This window comes from Salmo salar, chromosome 18 (assembly GCF_965601325.2).
Source record: "Salmo salar chromosome 18, fSalSal1, whole genome shotgun sequence".
Classification (NCBI taxonomy): Eukaryota; Metazoa; Chordata; class Actinopteri; order Salmoniformes; family Salmonidae; genus Salmo; species Salmo salar.
In genome coordinates this window covers 87,174,637-87,194,938 of record NC_138308.1, presented here as the reverse complement: position 1 = coordinate 87,194,938, position 20,302 = coordinate 87,174,637, and the positions used below count along the sequence as shown (strand labels likewise).

General features: G+C 44.7%; 1 protein-coding gene across 2 annotated transcripts in view; it reads right to left on the bottom strand.

Annotated features, from left to right (window-relative positions):
- Positions 1-20,302, bottom strand: part of LOC106577912 (tudor domain-containing protein 7B) — a 43,967-nt gene that overhangs the window by 15,253 nt on the left and 8,412 nt on the right. For both annotated transcript variants that reach the window (XM_014156361.3, XM_014156362.3), the window contains exons 2-9: positions 14,519-14,731; positions 13,473-13,617; positions 6,503-6,728; positions 3,260-3,339; positions 2,349-2,599; positions 799-1,427; positions 326-542; positions 9-120 (exon numbers count right to left, since the gene is read on the bottom strand). In XM_014156361.3, the coding sequence (XP_014011836.2) occupies positions 9-120; positions 326-542; positions 799-1,427; positions 2,349-2,599; positions 3,260-3,339; positions 6,503-6,728; positions 13,473-13,617; positions 14,519-14,731 (1,873 nt within the window). The remainder of the gene's footprint in view (positions 1-8; positions 121-325; positions 543-798; positions 1,428-2,348; positions 2,600-3,259; positions 3,340-6,502; positions 6,729-13,472; positions 13,618-14,518; positions 14,732-20,302) is intronic.

Below are 20,302 nucleotides of genomic sequence, written 5' to 3'. Positions count from 1 at the left end.
AAACTCACCAGCCAATTGACACTTGGTGGCCTGGAAAGGCAGGTTGAAAAACTTCTCATGCAGCTCAAACACTTTGGCCTTGCTGATGACTTCCGAAAACCCGTGATCCACATAGTAAACCTACAGAGTCGCAAAAAACACAGTGAAAAAAAATAAGTGGAGAGAAGTGATTCATTTTCTACAATGTCAAACCCTAAACTCTCCTCCTATCCTTAAACCATTAACATGGCACCATAGATCCATAATATAACATATACCCTACGATATAGAAATCATTGTATCTTTATTCATTTCAAAGTTTCAACCAATTGACCTTTGAACTCACCTTGACCTTGTCGTCCATGACCTCTGTGACTTGTGCTCGTAGTATCTCCTCATCCTCCTCCGTCCTGACGGCAGCCAGCTGACCCGAGGTTAGGGAGGCCAGGGGTGTACCACTTCTCTTGTCACCAGTATGAGTGTTGTTGTCCTGGCAACAGTAGAATTCTCTCATCTTGTCCTCCAGAGCCTCCTGGGCCTGGGAGTAACCCTCTCCTATGTACCTGGATGGAGGATACACAGGATGGAGGATACACAGGGAGAGAGGGGAGGGTAAGGAAGCATTTCACGGGAAGGTCTACACCTGTTGTATTTGGCGCATGTGACAAATATAATTTGATTTGAGGGGGGAAAGAAGAGAGCGAGGAATCTTTCATTTCTTTCTATTCATCCAGGTAAGGCTTAGTTAAACAGCACTGAGGGCATATTCTTACTGCACCACAACCAAAGGACTCCCATGTCCATCCCACTGGTTCTTACCGGAGTATGACCCCGTTGGTATTAGCAGCCTCCCCCACCAACACAGAGGGGTACTCCTCTCGGGGGATGAGAAGAGGAGGTACAGTCTGGGTACTGAGCCTCCTCCCCGCCTCCTCTCTGGCCCTGCGCTCCTCCACTGACTCCCTCCTGTTGCGGTTCTCCTCCTCCCTGGTCCTCTTGTACAGAATGGCCCGTTTGGGGTTGTCCAGCATGGGGTATTCGATGGTGCAGAAGTCGGAGAGCAGCGAGAGATTCTCCAGGATGTGTTTGGGGAGTTTGGTTTTGTACGTGTCCAAGTAGAGTTTGGGTAAGGCGTGGGCCCATAGACCATTGCTGTATTTGACTAGAAGCTCTCCCAGTTTTTGTCTGAGGTTGGGAGAGAGGGTGGAGGGGGAGGCTGGAGGACTAGGGGAGGAGGAGGGGGGGGTGAGTGGGAGGGGGCTCATGGTAGTGGTAGAGGGGGTGGTAGGGGGCTTTGACTGGGGCTTGATGTCCATGGATGGGGTTAAGGCGGTGGAGGTGGGGCATTGGACTCTGGTAGGGACAGGGGATGGGGTCTGTGTTTGTGTTGGTTTCTTAGCCGGGTAGAGGAGTAACTCATTGGGGTTGCTGCTGCATGGTTTCTCTACCTGGAACAGGAGGACATATTCTTCAGATAAACAGAGTCTAGAACAACCAATGGCCATACAGTATGTATCAAGCATCTCAGAATAGGAGTGCTGATCTAGGATCCGGTCTTTCCTGTTCATGTAACCTTATTCATTGTGATGTAATAGTCAAAACAGATCCTAAATCAGCACGAGACATGAGATACATATATGCCCAGATCTAAAACACACAAAAGGATAAAACTGCCGTTATAAATCACATAATATTAAAATACTTCACACCATACACTATGCAGTTGTGGGGACTTACAGGCTATTTGACTTCGAGAGTATCAACTGTTACAACGGGTATAGGGTGAAAATATTTTTGCTCTTGCGAACCAGATGAGGGATGCTTATGACGGTATTACTGAACTCCATGTAAACATAGAAAATGTTTGGTTAGAAAATAAAACGCTATGTACAATATCAGTATTACACTCAAACCATGTTCTGTTTATTAAGCTACACATTATTCATACAGCTTTTAAAAATAAACTGAAATAAAGTATTTCATATATATAGGATCAGAATTTGAGCTAGTTTGCTACATCAAAATAATCCTGCAGCAACAGGAAAGGTGAATTATTATGTGGATTATAATTGATGGACATTTTTGTAGGGGTTGGTACATTTTTTCGTAAAGATATATCAAGTCTGAAATTTCAAAGTGGAAATTACAAACTTCAGAAGCCTTTTTAAACCTCAAATACACTACAAGTTTTAATGTCCTACATTGCAGGAAAGTTCTCCTGCAATAGGGTGGTCAAATGAAGTTCCTACATCTGTACATTCTGTGCAGATGTGTGTCCAGTGCTCCAGGTCTTACCAAGATAGTGATATTTCAACAGTGTAATTTAATACTGTACAGCAGTATAAATACAATACAACTACGGTACGCACGGTGCAGATGTGTGTCCAGTGCTCCAAGTCTTTGATTGCTTCACTAGGCAGGTCCTGTTTGTACAGTTCTCTGTAGAGCTGAGGCAGCTTGGACACCCAGAAACCATTACTGTACTTGTTCAGCATCTCTCTGATACGCCCTTGCACCTTCTGGGGGTTGTAGTTCCCACCGGGTGAGGGGTTGTAGTCCTTGGGGTAGTGATGTGGCTTGGGCTTCCCCGAGACAGCATTTTCCTTGAAGTTTGTGGGAGCTGGAGGAGGAAAGAGGAGGACATTTTAGGTGAAATTGGTAAGGCATGATTTGTATGAAATAATACAGGTCTAGACTTGTTATTGCACAGTTTTTGGGATTATATGGAATATATAAGTGCAGGAGTCTGTCCTGACCAGGCAGTTATAGTCTAGGGCCCAGAGGAAAACTCTGTGTTACATTGCAAGAGACTTTTGGTGCCTCGGGGTAACACTAAAATCGGTCTGCTTTCCTAGACCTGCCTCTTATTACCGAGAAGAAAGTCATGAGTTAGCAGCCTAATGCTAATCTCTAGCCTGTAATGTGATTTTTGCTTTGAGACGGGCTGTATTCAAAGTCATGAGTTAGCAGCCTAATGCTAATCTCTAGCCTGTAATGTGATTTTTGCTTTGAGACGTGCTGTATTCAAAAGGACAGTAATGTGAAGGACTGGAACCAGAGGGGTCAGTCATCTCTTGAAACAGTCATTTACACAGCTGTTTTACTCCTGATGTAAAGACTGATCTCTCTGTGAGGAACTACACCCCAGATGAAAACAGCAAACCTGTGGACTGATAAAACCCCTGATCTGGGACATACAGTCAGTCTATTGTAGTCCTTAAACTGTCCTACATACTGTTGCTCTGCTGGGCATTTGTGTGTGTGTCAGTGTCCCACGTACGGTTGCTCTGGGTGTTCCTGGAGAAATGAGTGTGCACTTCCTTCTGGAACAGTGACGGCAGGTTCATCCTTTTGTCTGACCTAAACACACAAGAAGAGAGAGAATGTTGACTTAGAACCCTTTCTACTGTATCCTTCAAATGACAGAGTCTAAACAGACACTTCTGAACCAATGGTGGGCCATGGAGGAATAACAAAAGGACTTGCATTCATTTCCTTTTTGTTTAGTTTCCTGGTTGGATACACAGGGCCTTCCCTGTGGCTCAGTTGGTAGAGCATGGTGTTTGCAACGCCAGCATGGTGTGTGCAGGGTTGTGGGTTCGATTCCCATGGGGGGCCAGTACAAAAAAAACAAAAAAAAATGCATGAAATGTATGCATTCACTACTGTAAGTCGCTCTGGATAAGAGCGTCTGCTAAAAAAAAATGTTAAAAAATTAGGGCATTTCTCAACCAAAAAAAGACTCAGGTGGAAGAAGCCAGCAATGTCAGTCAACCCAGTCAGTGTTAGACGAGTCTACTGTACTCCGCTGTACCCTGTTCACACTCCATAAACATTAGGCCTCATAGAAATTGAATAATTCCTTGAACAATCATCCCCATTCAATTCAATGGCTGAATGAGCCTTCTCCCCTTCTACTACACTGATTACACCCTACTACCCATAATTCTCTCTGAAGGGAGCTTCTCCATCCCAGAATTACCTTAGACAATAGGAGCATAACATTCTGAATAGATCACGCTTATACAACTGAGTCGCTGGGCAGAACAGCACCCGAAACAGGCCAATCATTGCCTGAAATCCCCAGACATAGATCATTGTGGGCCTGGGACCTCATTTATCATTATTGCATAGAAATGATTCTAAAATACTACTTACGAACGGAACTTAGAATGTTCGTACGCATAATAAAAGTGTGATTTATCAAACAATTCTACGAGCATCACACTACACCAGTAGTAGATAACCATTGATAAATACCAATTGTTATTAGCTTCAGTGATCGTGCACGACCTTGGCTGTTTGCATTTCGAAACGCCCCTAATTAAGTAGCATTACTTTTGTATAACCAAATTCAGTAATCTAATTACTTTCAGTTAATGTTGAATTACTTTCCCCTTAAGAGGCATTAGAAGAATAAAAAAAGGATTCATAAAACGCATTTGGTGTGTCATTGTAGTGGTCTCTGACATCATAGTGGTCTCTGACTTGTGGTCAGACTCGCTCAGGTGGAACAAATTTAAACTTGCACCTTTTTTCCATGCTGAATTGAATGTCATTGAGAAAACAGAAAGATGTCAATGTATTTTTTTTCACAAACATCCTTTCTGAATTTTAAATTAATCCAAGAAGTAATCATCTAGTTTAAAAATATATATCTGTAATCTGATTACAATATTTTAGCTGGTAATATAACTTATTACAGGTAGTTTAAAAAATATATATAAATCAGATTACATGTAATCAGTTGCTCTCCAACCCTGGCTGTAATGTGAGTGACCTCACATACACTCAAATGTGTGTGTGTGTGTGTATATCTGTGTGTGTGTGTCTGTGTATATCTGTGTGTGTGTGTGCATCTGTGTGTGTGTATATCTGTGTGTGTGTCCGTGTATATCTGTGTGTGTGTGTGTGTGTGTGTGTGTGTGTGTGTGTGTGTGTGTGTGTGTGTGCAGGTGTTTGCGTGCGTGCGTCTGTGCTGCCTGCCTGTGTGTCTCTTTGCATTTGATTTGAGACGTCAGATGAAAGTGACCGTCCTACTACAGACTACAGACATGCTGATTCATTGGGCTGCTAATCTGTAGCAGAATAGGAGAGGGATTAGTCTGCCTTGTCCCTATGGTTTCAGTCATGCCACCCAGGTCTCTGCTGTAGTCCACTGTCTGATGAGAGAGTGTCACTGATACACAAAACAGAAGAGTGAGTCGGTTGAGGTCAGTTGTTTTCATTAGCTAGCTGCCAGGGCCCAGATTGTGCTGGAAAAAACAGGATAGGGGGGAGTGAGAGGGAGGGAGACAGAAGGGGTGAGAGAGAGAGAGAGAGAGAAAGAGAGAGGCTGTTGCAGCTCTGGTGCTACTCCTGAATAAGCACAGAGGGAGGAAAGGGAGCGAGCGGGAGGGAGAGAGGAGAGGGATGGCTGGCACCGCCAATCCAACCAGTGTGTTCCAGCGCCATTGATTCACAATGCTATTCTCATTCAAGTCATTCACTAAGGAAGAGACCGAAGAGGACAGACCGAAGAGGACAGAGGAATGAAAGAGAAAAAAACACAGTGGAGAGTGACTGACTGACTGAGAGAAAGAATCCTTGTCTTCATTATTTTCATCCTTTAATTTCCTGATTCGTAGTTCTTGATTCTGATTCCTAGTAGTTCCTGATTCCTAGTAGCTCCTGAATCTGATTCCTAGTAGTTCCTGATTCCTAGTAGTTCCTGAATCTGATTCCTAGTAGTTCCTGATTCCTAGTAGCTCCTGAATCTGATTCCTAGTAGTTCCTGAATCTGATTCCTAGTAGTTCCTGATTCCTAGTAGCTCCTGAATCTGATTCCTAGTAGTTCCTGATTCCTAGTAGTTCCTGAATCTGATTCCTAGTAGTTCCTGATTCCTAGTAGCTCCTGAATCTGATTCCTAGTAGTTCCTGAATCTGATTCCTAGTAGTTCCTGATTCTGATTCCTAGTTTGTTTTAGAGTGCATGGAACAGAATCCCCCCCCTCACAGCGATGGCAATGCTTGCACTCAAAGTGATACTTCCTTGAAGCTGGAATCCTTAATGGTGAAACAGCCATATCCATTTGCGTTATTACAACAAAGAAGATACTGAAAACAAACCGTTTTTTCCCCCTCTGACATCATCGCACGCACGGTAGATGAGCACAATATGTACTCCAATGTTTTTCACTAATCTGCACAACGCTCCTCAGCTCCGCAACAGAAACAACAACAATCGTGGTGGAGCGGCCAGTGGCACTATTTCCCCCTATTGCAGATTCCACCTTTAACAGAGTAAGAAACTCTAACTATTGAATTTCTAGAGAGTCGTTCTACAAGGACAGAATTTCAAACAGCCCCAACAGAGGATAGCTATTCACAGTACTAGGTCAGCAGAGCGAGAAAACGTCAGTCTGTCTCTCTTTTTGACAAGTTCTTCCTCCATTTCTTTTCCATTTAACTCCTTTCAGTCATAAGGGAATGATTAGTGCAGTCTAGCCAGTCTAGTTTATGGTTTCCACTGATCACCACTCACCTCTCAGAGGGCACATAGGACTTCCTGGTCGCAGGGGTGTTCTGATTGATTGGTTTGTTCTGGTTGGAGCTCTGATTGCTCTTTCCCTCTGATTGGGTGTCCCTCATGTCCCTCTCCTGTCTGAAGTTTCCATGCTGGCCTCCCAATCCTCGGCCGCCCCCACCTCCTCCTCGCCCCACACCGCGACCCCTGTGGTCAGGCTGTCTCAGAGAGGTTCTGGGCTTGGCTGGGGAGGAGACAAAGATGGTAGTGGCAGGATGATAAGAAATACACAGCTGTATACACACACATAGAAACATGTACAGAACTAACACACACCAGTAGGCAAAGCACTCCACGTCATGCCATGTCACACTCAGGAACGCACGCCCTTCACCTCCATCATCTACAAAAGGTCAGTTGGCAAGGGGAGAAAATAACACAGACAAGACACTGACGTACGGCTTCCTGTGCTTTAGTCAATTAGAAAAAACAGTCACTATAACTGTCACTGTAGATTACGTCATCGTCATGCTTTGCTGCTCCGTTTTGAGATGACATCATACCTTTCAGTACATTCCTGTAATGACATCGATCATCCCGAAAGCCGGGCCGACAAGTCATCATCACCAGTGGGATCAAATGGATGACAACATAGCTTTTTAATATGCTCGATCGTCAAATTATCATACTCTTTTTCTCGAAGCCTCGATTGGAGGTCAGATATTCTACAATCTCTCTGCAGCACTTAACATCGTACACTACATGACCAAAAGTATGTGGACACCTGCTTGTCAAAAATCTCATTCCAAAATCATGGGCATTAATATGGAGTTGGTATGAGGTCAGGGCTCTGTGCAGGCCAGTCAAGTTCTTGCACACCAATCTTGACAAACCGTTTCTGTATGGACCTCGTTTTGTGCATGGGGCATTGTCATGCTGAAACAGGAAAGGGCCTTCCCCAAAATTTTGCCACAAAGTTGGAAGCAAAGAATCGTCTTGAATGCCATTGTATGCTGTAACGTTAAGATTGCCCTACACTGAAACTAAGGGGCCTAGCCCGAACCATGAAAAACAGCCCCAGGCCATTATTCCTCCTCCGCCAAACTTTACAGTTGGCACTATGCATTCGGGCAGATGGCGTTCTCCTGGCATCCGTCAAACCTAGATTTGTCTGTCGGACTGCCAGATGGTGAAGCGTGATTCCACTACTCCAGAGTCCAATGGCGGCGAGCTTTACACCACTCCAGCCGACACTTGGCATTGCACATGGTGATCTTAGGCTTGTGTGTGGCTGCTCGGCCATGGAAACCCATTTCATGAAGCTCCAGACGAAAAGTTATTGTGCTGACGTTGCTTCCAGAGGCAGATTGGAACTCAGTATTGAGTGTTGCAACTGAGGACAGATGATTTGAATGCGCACTTGCTTCAGCACTTGGCGGTCCCATTCTGTGAGCTTGTGTGGCCTACCACTTCATGGCTGAGCCGTTGTTGCTCCTAGACATTTCCAGATTGCATGGCTGTGTGCTCGACTTTATACACCTGTCAGCAACGGGTGCGGCTGAAATAGCTAAATTCACTAATTTGAAGTGGTGTCCACATACTTTTGTATATACAGTGTACCTGTAGCATGACGTACCACAGTACCCATAATGCTCTATATCTGTATCCGGTTCATTAACCTAGTTCCGACATGACACCACCCTGTCCAATCCAGTGCAAGACTAATATTACATCATACGCTTTACATTACATCATCAACCCACGCCAGATTCTGTCTGACATGTTACATCACCCATGTCAGCCAATCCCAGCTGTCATGACTTCACACACCACACCACTCCACACCAACTCACTCCATACTACAACACCATTCCACACTACACCACTCAATTCCACACCACACACACTACTCCACACCACTCCACACCACACCACACTGTTCTACTCCACACTGTTCTACTCCACACTATTCTACTCCACACTATTCTACTCCACACCCCACTCTTCTTCTCCACACCCCACTATTCTACTCCACACCCCACTATTCTACTCCACACGATTCTACTCCACACCACACCATTCTATTCCACACCACACTTCTCCACACTACCTCACAATACACTAATCCACTCCACACTACTCTACACCACATTACCCCACATCAATCCACACCACATTACCCCACATCAATCCACACCACACTACTCCGCTCCACACCACCTCACAATACACGACTCCACACTACACCATACTACACCATACTACTCTACTCCACACTACTCCGCTCTACTCCACACTACTCCGCTCTACTCCACACTACTCCACACCAATCTACTCCACACTACTCCACATCACACTACACCACTCCACACCACTCCACACCGCTCCACAGCACCTCACAATACACTACACCACGCCACACCAATCCACACCGCTCTACACCGCTCCACACACACTAATTCACATCAGTCTACCTCACACCACACCTCTAAGCCTGATGGTCTCCTCCTCCCTGCTTCCCTCATCCTCCCTTCCACACCTCTGCAGAACCTAATATTCACCAATGTGGCAGTCTGCCTCACAACGCAACTCTGACCTGTCTGATATGTTACATCATCCACGTCAGCCCATCCCAGCTGTCATGACATCACAGTCTACTCCACACCACACCACTAAGCCTGACGGTCTCCTCCTCCTCTCATCCTCCCTTCCAACACCTCTGCAGAACCTAATACTCACCAAGTCTTCCACCGCAGCCAGGTAGCCTCCTTATTCCACTGCTTGTACAGATACTTTAGCTACAGCTAATTGCCGAATGCGGCAGTCTGTCTCACAATGCAACTCAGTGACACAGTGTCTAGTGACGCTCCATCTGAGGTTAGGCGAGGCGACACCGGAGGTGGCGAGACAGAGACAGATGCAGCAGAAGTAGCATCCCAGAGTTTCCTGGTTTTGGATTTCAGAAAGGAACAATATTTCTAGCTGTATTCAGCCTCCATTCAGGAGATGTGAAGGGAGAGAGGGAGGAAGATAGAGACAGAGAGAGACAGAGAGGAAGAGAGAGAAATAAAGAGAGAGACAGACCGACAGAGAGGAGGCAGGAAGAGACAGAGGCTGCTGCATTGGCATGTGAATCAGCACCTTACCTCTTGCTTCCAAATGCTCTGTTCACACCACTCTACAGCTGCGATTAGTTTCTTTGCTCTCTCTCTATCTCCGTTTACTCTAGCTTTCTCTGTCTCTTGCTCTCCGCCTCCCTCCCTCGCTCTCTCCCCGCCCGTCTCCCTCCCTCCCTCCCTCCCTCTCCTTCTCTCTCCCTTCTCTCTCTACTTCATCCCCCTCTCTCTCTGCTTCATCTCTCTCCCCCCTCTCTCTCCCCCCCCCCTCTGCTTCATCTCTCTCCCCCTACCCCCTCTCTCTGCTTCATATCTCCCTCCCTCCCCCCCTCTCTCTGCTTCATCTCTTCCTCCCCTCATCTCCCTCCCATTCTCTCTCCCTCCCTCCCTGCTTCATCTCTCTCACCCTCTTTCTGCTTCATCGCTCTCCCCCTCTCCACTTCATCCCTCTCTCCCTGCCCCTCTCTCTCTGCCTGCCTCCTTCCCTCCCTCTCTCCCCTTCTTATTCTCACTCTCCCTCCCTACCCCCCTTCTCTCTCTACTTCATCCCCCTCTCTCTCTCCCCCCTCTCTGCTTCATCTCTCTCCCCCACTCTGCTTCATCCCTCTCCCCCACTCTGCTTCATCCCTCTCCCCCACTCTGCTTCATCCCTCTCCCCCACTCTGCTTCATCCCTCTCCCCCACTCTGCTTCATCCCTCTCCCCCACTCTGCTTCATCTCTCTCCCCCACTCTGCTTCATCTCTCTCCCCCACTCTGCTTCATCTCTCTCCCCCACTCTGCTTCATCTCTCTCCCCCACTCTGCTTCATCTCTCCCTCCCTCCCCCCCTCTCTGCTTCATCTCTCTCTTCCTCCCCCATCTCTATCTCCCTGTGTAATCTCTCCCCCCTCTCTTCATCTCCCTCCCAATCTCCCCCCTCTCTCTCTGCGTCATCTCTCTCCCCCCTCTCTACTTTATCGATCTCTCTGCTTCATCTCCATCTTCCTCCCCCATCTCTATCTCTCTGCGTCATCTCTCCCCCTCCCTCTACTTCATCTCTCTCTCCCTCCCCCCTCTCTCTGCTTCAACTCTCTCATCCCCCGCCCCACCTCTGGTACAAGGAGCAAAATAAGCCACTACATGTACCTGCCATAGCAGCACATAAAACTACTGAACAACAACACCACCTGAAAGAATGTACTGAACACTGAAAGAATGGACTGAGTACTGACAAATTAATCAGGAAATAGTCAAGCTACCTTTCCATGTCATTAACTTTCAACCTGTCAGCATACTCTTGTAAATCAAGTACATACAGTGAGGGGGAAAAAGTATTTGATCCCCTGCTGATTTTGTACGTTTGCCCACTGTCAAAGAAATGATCAGTCTATGATTTTAATGGTAGGTTTATTTGAACAGTGAGAGACAGAATAACAAAAGAATCCTGAAAAACGCATGTCAAAAATGTTATAATTTATAAAATTTTTGACATGCGTTTTTCAGGATTCTTTTTTGCATTTTAATGAGGGAAGTAAGTATTTGACCCCCTCTCAATCAGAAAGATTTCTGGCTCCCAGGTGTCTTTTGTACAGGTAACGAGCTGAGATTAGGAGCACACTCTTAAAGGGAGTGCTCCTAATCTCAGTTTGTTACCTGTATAAAAGACACCTGTCCACAGAAGCAATCAATCAATCAGATTCCAAACTCTCCACCATGGACAAGACCAAAGAGCTCTCCAAGGATGTCAGGGACAAGATTGTAGACCTACACAAGGCTGGATTGGGCTACAAGAACATCGCCAAGCAGCTTGGTGAGAAGGTGACAACAGTTGGTGCGATTATTCCCAAATGGAAGAAACACAAAAGAACTGTCAATCTCCCTCGGCCTGGGGCTCCATGCAAGATCTCACCTCGTGGAGTTGCAATGATCATGAGAACAGTGAGGAATCAGCCCAGAACTACACGGGAGGATCTTGTCAATGATCTCAAGGCAGCTGGGACCATAGTCACCAAGAAAACAATTGGTAACACACTACGCCGTGAAGGACTGAAATCCTGCAGTGCCCGCAAGGTCCCCCTGATCAAGAAAGCACATATACATGCCCGTCTGAAGTTTGCCAATGAACATCTGGATGATTCAGAGGACAACTGGGTGAAAGTGTTGTGGTCAGATGAGACTCAACTCATCAACTCAACTCGCCGTGTTTGGAGGAGGAGGAATGCTGTCTATGACCCCAAGAACACCATCCCCACCGTCAAACATGGGAGGTGGAAACATTATGCTTTGGGGGTGTTTTTCTGCTAAGGGGACAAGACAACTTCACTGCATCAAAGGGACGATGGACGGGGCCATGTACCGTCAAATCTTGGGTGAGAACCTCCTTCCCTCAGCCAGGGCATTGAAAATGGGTCGGGGATGGGTATTCCAGCATGACAATGACCCAAAACACACGGCCAAGGCAACAAAGGAGTGGCTCAAGAAGAAGCACATTAATTAAGGTCCTGGAGTGGCCTCGCCAGTCTCCAGACCTTAATCCCATAGAAAATCTGTGGAGGGAGCTGAAGGTTCGAGTTGCCAAACGTCAACCTCGAAACCGTAATGACTTGGGGAAGATCTGCAGAGGAGTGGGACAAAATCCCTCCTGAGATGTGTGCAAACCTGGTGGCCAACTACAAGAAACGTCTGACCTCTGATTGCTAACAAGGGTTTTGCCACCAAGTACTAAGTCATGTTTTGCAGAGGGGTCAAATACTTATTTCCCTCGTTAAAATGCAAATCAATTTATAACATTTTTGACATGTGTTTTTCTGGATTTTTTTGTTGTTATCCTGTCTCTCACTGATCAAATAAACCTACCATTAAAATTATAGACTGATCATTTCTTTGTCAGTGGGCAAACGTACAAAATCAGCAGGGGATCAAATACTTTTCCCCCTCACTGCACATTGTCCTACATCGCTGTCCCACTGGGCACAGACGTCAATTCAACATTTAATCCACGTTGGTTACATGTGGAAACAACATTGATTCAACTAGCGTGTGCCCAGTGCGGTCCCATTCCAAACGTGTGTAGGTAATCGAGTTCAGACTTATTCTACAATCAAGCTCAAGTGACCGTGTAATTTGATAAAAGTTAATTGCATGTTCACCAGTTTCGTTCCAAAAGGGGGCATTCAATGGAATCAGTATGAGGTGAAATCTGTTTCAAAAGGTTTGGATCTCTGCTAATACAATAGCAGGTATATACAGAGACAGTCACACAAGGCTGCCCTGCTCAGATAAGACCCAATATGCCTTTCTATACTGTAGCTTTGGTGGCTATGGAAAAGGCTGAGGCTACGGATCCCCGTAGGTAACCGGCCCCTCCCACCGCATCCTGAATCATGTTCTGCATGTTTCTTTACCTCCATTTTACACATACATTTTTGTGGTCTCCTTCCCTTCACATTTCTTCCAGTCAATAGTGAATGATATGTCCATGTAGCATCTGCATAGCAAACATTTGACCTCAATCAGTTTCATGGGGATATGCATTTAGAGCTTCTTGAGTTTTACAGTGTTGCGGCGAGGTAGCCTACAGCGTTGCGGCGAGGTAGCCTACAGCGTTGCGGCGAGGTAGCCTACAGCGTTGCGGCGAGGTAGCCTACAGCGTTGCGGCGAGGTAGCCTACAGTGTTGTAGGCTACAGGGGGGTCAAGAAAAGTCGGCTCCGAAGCCACTCCATATTGAAAAATAATATGGATTACGCAGTCAGACAAAGACCTCCCCCACACAGACAGACAAAAACACACACACACACACACACACACACACACACACACACACACACACACACACACACACACACACACCACACACACACACACACACACACACACACACACACACCCCTACCATTGAGGATGAGAGGGGCGGCCGGTTTGACCCTCATCTGACAGTTGACCATTTGGGGTCGTCCAGTCTTCTTGGAGGTACGCTGTCGAGCCACCAGTTTGGCAACGTGGGCCGTCTCGCCGGAGACTGAAGCGAAACACACCATCTGGAGAGGATCGAGAGGAGACGCGCGCACCACAGGGCACACTCATTATCTCACACCAGCAGGATGCTAATCGCTCAGCATCATTTCTTTAATTACTTTGGCGTCTCATAGAGACATCTTTTGATACTTTCATTATCTTTAGCCAGCCACTGGAGTGTATGTGTGCAGTAAGCGAATTGTGAAGTCCCCAAAAGCGAACAAGAAGTCCCCACAAGAATAGTAAACGAACAAAAATGTAACCAACTGGGGACATTTTGTTAGTCCTGACGAGGTCAAATGCTAATTCTAGGGGGTTCAGGGATAAGGTTAGAATTAGTGTTAGAATTATATTTAGACTTAGGGTCAGAAGCTAGGGTTAGTTTTAGGGTTAGATGCTAGGGTTAGGTTAGGGTAAGAGTAGAGTTGGGTTTAGGGTTAAGTTTAGGGAAAATAGGATTTTGAATGGGACTGAATTCTGAGTCCCCACAAGGTTAGCTGTACAAGACGGTGTGTGTGTACGTGTGCGTGTTTGTGTGTGTTGGTGTGTCTGAGTGTTGGTGAGTGTGTGTGCATGTGTTTGTATGTGTGCATGTTGGTGTGCATGTGTACGTGTTGGTCTGTACGTGTTGGTGTGTGTGTGTGTATATGTATGTGTGCGTGTTGGTGTGTCTGAGTGTTGGTGTGTGTGTCCATCTGTCCGTCCGTCTGTGTGTTTGTCCATCTGTCCGTCCATCTGTGTGTTTGTGTCTCAGTTTGTGTGTTTTCTCCTTATGCTGTTTGTCTCCCGGTCCGTCCGTCCATCCATCCATCCATCCACCCGTCTATCCATCCACCCGTCTATCCGTCCATCCATCCACCCGTCCATCCGTCCATGAGTTTGTATGTGTGTGTGTGTGTGTGTGTGTGTACACTCTCTCCTCACCTCCCCAGTGCGGTTGCGCTCCATGCAAACCACGCTGGGCATGCTGTGCAGCAGGGCGTCCAGACTGGCATGACCCATCTGTTTATGAGGGATCTGTTCACCAGTCAGAGCCTTGTATTCAGACTGGAGGCGAGACAAAGACACCCCGGGCCCGCTCTTATTGGCCGCCAGCACCACCCGTAACATCCTCTTCATCAGCTCCACATCTGTCATCTATACGGACATAAAACCAGGAAGTTGAAATTCTTGATAAGTTTTATTAGGATAAAGACAGCTGTTTTATATCATAGTTTGATCTATTGACCTATTCAAATAAAGGGTGACTTACATAACTATTATTATTTTATTTGACCAGGTTGTGCTGATAAAGGTGAGGTCAAAATACCTATTTTTCAAGGGAACCCTGGCCAAAACGCCTGGTCTCATAGACTAGACGTAACATAGTAAACGTAAATCCGGGACACCTGGCCAAGAGGGCAAAGAACTGGCACTGTCGTAGCACTTTACATTATAGCACCGAAAGTTTTTATTTTATTTTATTTATTTATTTCACCTTTATTTAACCAGGTAGGCAAGTTGAGAACAAGTTCTCATTTACAATTGCGACCTGGCCAAGATAAAGCAAAGCAGTTCGACAACATACAAAAACACAGAGTTACACATGGAGTAAAACAACATACAATCAATGATGCAGTAGAAAAAAAAGAAGACTATATACAATGTGAGCAAATGATATGAGATAAGGGAGGTAAAGGCAAAAAAAAGCCATGGTGGCAAAGTAAATAAAGTATAGCAAGAAAAACACTGGAATGGTAGATTTGTAGTTTGAAGAAAGTTCAAAGTTAAAATATAAATAATATGGTGCAAAGGAGCAAAATAAATAAAATAAATAAATACAGTAGGGGAAGAGGTAGTAGTTTGGGCTAAATTGAAAGTGGGACCAACATGGTAATAGCATGGTAGCAAGTTATAGGCCAATGAAAAAATATGTTACTGTGCTTGTTCTGTAACTAATGGAAACTAATTCCCCTGTCTTTGGGCACAATACAGATGTGTTGTATTAAAAAGGTATTGGTACAAGGCACAGCCCCTTGAGGACATGATCAGATATATACTGCTCAAAAAAATAAAGGGAACACTAAAATAACACATCCTAGATCTGAATGAATGAAATAATCTTATTAAATACTTTTTTCTTTACATAGTTGAATGTGCTGACAACAAAATCACACAAAAATAATCAATGGAAATCCAATTTAATCAACCCATGGAGGTCTGGATTTGGAGTCACACTCAAAATTAAAGTGGAAAACCACACTACAGGCAGATCCAACTTTGATGTAATGTCCTTAAAACAAGTCAAAATGAGGCTCAGTAGTGTGTGTGGCCTCCACGTGCCTGTATGACCTCCCTACAACGCCTGGGCATGCTCCTGATGAGGTGGCAGATGGTCTCCTGAGGGATCTCCTCCCAGACCTGGACTAAAGCATCCGCCAACTCCTGGACAGTCTGTGGTGCAACGTGGCGTTGGTGGATGGAGCGATACATGATGTCCCAGATGTGCTCAATTGGATTCGGGTCTGGGTAATGGGCGGGCCAGTCCATAGCATCAATGCCTTCCTCTTGCAGGAACTGCTGACACACTCCAGCCACATGAGGTCTAGCATTGTCTTGCATTAGGAGGAACCCAGGGCCAACCGCACCAGCATATGGTCTCACAAGGGGTCTGAGGATCTCATCTCGGTACCTAATGGCAGTCAGACTACCTCTGGCGAGCACATGGAGGGCTGTGCGGCCCCCCGAAGAAATGCCACCCCACACCATGACCGACCCACCGCCAAACCGGTCATGCTGGAGGATGTTGCAGGCAGCAGAACGTTCTCCACGGCGTCTCCAGACTCGGTCACGTCTGTCACGTGCTCAGTGTGAACCTGCTTTCATCTGTGAAGAGCATAGGGCGCCTGTGGCGAATTTGCCAATCTTGGTGTTCTCTGGCAAATGCCAAACGTCCTGCACGGTGTTGGGCTGTAAGCACAACCCTCACCTGTGGATGTCGGGCCCTCATACCACCCTCATGGAGTCTGTTTCTGACCGTTTGAGCAGACACATGCACATTTGTGGCCTGCTGGAGGTCATTTTGCAGGGCTCTGGCAGTGCTCCTCCTGCTCCTCCTTGCACAAAGGCGGAGGTAGCGGTCCTGCTGCTGGGTTGTTGCCCTCCTACGGCCTCCTCCACGTCTCCTGATGTACTGGCCTGTCTCCTGGTAGCACCTCCATGCTCTGGACACTACGCTGACAGACACAGCAAACCTTCTTGCCACAGCTCGCATTGATGTGCCATCCTGGATGAGCTGCACTACCTGAGCCACTTGTGTGGGTTGTAGACTCCGTCTCATGCTACCACTAGAGTGAAAGCACCGCCAGCATTCAAAAGTGACCAAAACATCAGCCAGGAAGCATAGGAACTGAGAAGTGGTCTGTGGTCCCCACCTGCAGAACCACTCCTTTATTGGGTGTCTTGCTAATTGCCTATAATTTCCACCTGTTGTCTATTCCATTTGCACAACAGCATGTGAAATGTATTGTCAATCAGTGTTGCTTCCTAAGTGGACAGAGTGATTTCACAGAAGTGTGATTGACTTGGAGTTACATTGTGTTGTTAAAGTGTTCCCTTTATTTTTTTGAGCAGTGTATTTTGAACAGGGGTGCCTTGTCAGACAGGCTTCCTATCACTGATCTAAGAACAGATTGTCAGGGGCAGGATCTGGTGTAAGGGGCCCTCCTAGCCTGGGTGCCATTCTATTTCTTGCCAACTCCTTATGAAACTATGAATGACTTGGATTTGGGAAGGTAGCAGAAACAGACTGGCACCCAGACTAGGGCCCCCCAGTTTAGTTCAGTGAAGATCTACCTCAATATTAATCTCACCAGAAAGGTTGAATCAACGACACTGACAAATGTTAAAATGGTGTTGATGTCACAATTATCTTAAAAATTATCTTTACAATCATAAAACTAAAATCACTGTATTTCAAAGATTGTAAATATTGAAGGGAGTTTAATTGGGGGGCTTTCAGACTATTTACTGCAGTCAACATGATGAGCAAATTACATTTCACTCTAATAGAGTTGTTTATTTTTGTATTTTATTTTAATTTTAATTTGAAATTGAACCTTTATTTAACTAGGCAAGTCAGGTAGCCTAGTGGTTAGAGCGTTGGACTTTTAACCGCAAGGTTGCAAGATCTAATTCCCGAGCTGACAAGATAAACATCTGTCGTTCTGCCCCTGAACAAGGCAGTTAACCCACTGTTCCTAGGCCGCCATTGAAAATAAGAATTTGTTCTTAACTGACTTGCCTAGTTAAATAAGGGTAAAATAAATAAAAACTAGGCAAATTATAACTTCAGCACAACGCCCTCATTTGGAATTTGCATGCAGGATTTTTTCGCGTTAATTTAATTTATTCTACTTCATATCAACTACAGACAGTTCTCGAATTTGCCCCAAAGGCATGCCCTCAACTGTCTCCAGTAAAACATTTTCTTTTCTTTTTTTTACACATAGGCCTAACACTCTCTCAACTTCTTATAAAAAACTGTAAGCCTACTAAATAAATAGGCCCAAAAAAGTGGTCTAAATTAGTCTAAAAACTAAATAAAAGTAAGATGAATACCAAATATGTCAACATGATAAATTGTTTATATTAGGTCAGTGAACTCTCTCTCCACAGGAATTCCTCTCCACGGACAATAGAGAACAAGTGGTGACGTAATATGCCAACAGAGCATTGGTAGAGCTATTTAAATTGACATTAAACAAATTCTCTCTGATAATGGCCTTGAGAGATCATCCTACAGGAAGCTTAGGAGCTCTATACTAAAACATGAGTTTGTAAAGATGGAGATAAACTATTTAATTACACACTTCTGGAACAAAGCTATAAATGACAATTCATACAGTAACAACTGGGAGCTTTTAATTGTGAGGTTGGAAAATATGGGAGTATTCTTGCCAAGACAAGGAGAGTTGAAGAAGAAAGTGTAATTACAAAGATCACCTCTCTTGTTCAAAAGCCTGTTGAAAGTCTCTCAGAGGAGGACTAATCTGTTCTGTTTGAGCTACAACACAAGCTGGATGATATGTATAAACTGAAAGCAGAGGGAGCCTTTGTCAGATCTAGGAAGAAGTGGCGAGAGGAGGGTGAACGAAATGGATCTTATTTTCTCAGGTTAGAAGAACACCACTCTAAAAATAATACAATTCAACAAATACATATTAATGCTCTCATCACAGAGGATCCCAAATTAATCTCTATCTTTAGTTGCAACTTCTACAGGATTTTACATAGTTATAAGTATTGTGGTGTCCTCAACTCCGTTTTTTGTTTTACTCTCTAAGGGATGTGAAATCAATTTGGGAGGCCGAGAGGAAACACTATGATGACCCTATTATAGTTGAAGAGATCATTTATTCTATTGAACACCTTAAAAATAATAAGTCTCCTGGGACTGATGGTATATCTGCTGAATTTTACAAAACTTTTTCTCAACAATTAGCCACATTTCTGTTGGAGGTATTTTCTGAAAGCATTGCAAATAATGCTCTCCCTCCCAGTTTGACTCAAGGTCTGATTACATTAATACCTAAGTCCAAGAAAGACTTGCTTCTCCTCGATAATTGCCGTCCAATCTGTCCTCTCAATAACGACTACAAAATATTAGCATCTATAGCATCTATAAAAGAATGAAGGCAGTTTTGGACTCAATAATAGAAGAGACTCAATCTGTCTTCATGAGGAATAGACATATATCTAATAATATCCAACTGCTGTTAAACCTTATTGACTATTCTGATCTAATCTTCCAAGATAGTTTGATTGTCTTCTTAGACTTTTATGAATCCTTCAATACAGTGGAACATGAGTTTCTATTTCTCTCCCTTGAGAAATTTGGTTTTGGGGAATTATTTTGTAGCACTATTGAAACGCTATAATAAATGGGAACAGTTCCATTAAATTAAAGCATGGCACTTCTCCTAGATTTGATTTGAAAAGAGGAATTAGGCAAGGTTGCCCAATTTCACCTTACCTCTTCCTGCTTGCAACCCAACTTCTTAAATGTTCTGTTAAATCCAGCAATATAAAAGGGATCTCTATTGCTGACAGAGATATTATCATAAGTCAGCCTGCAGATGACACCACCCTCTTTTTGAAAGATGCTGACCAGATTCCTAGAGCAGTCGATGTAATAAATATTTTTCCCAAAGCATCTGGTCTTTGCCTACACCTTAATAAGTGTAAATTGTATGCTGTTAAAGACTGTGTGATACCCTCTATATGCAATATTCCAGTCAAGGAAAAGGTAACATACCCTTGGATTACCATATGTAAGGGTCAACAGGAAAGATAAGATAATCATTCAATTTCATACCTATTACTGAAAAAAACTAAAAGAAGTTGAACCATTGGTTGCAGAGGGATTTATCCTTGAAAGGTCGAGTATTGCTTTCTAAAGCTGAAGATATCTCCAGACTTACTTATGCAGCCCAGTCCCTACATCTTGACAACAAAATAGGTAAAGCAGTTGACCAGATGCTTTTCAACTTCATCTGGAAAAACCGTACACATTATACTAGGAAATCTGTTGTTATGAACACATATGAATATGGTGGTCTCAATTTCTTTTGATTTTCCTACTTTGAAAAATACTTTTATGATAAATTGGGCTAAACATTTCAGAATCCTACTTCAATTTGGAATTGCATCCCTCCTTACATCTTCTCC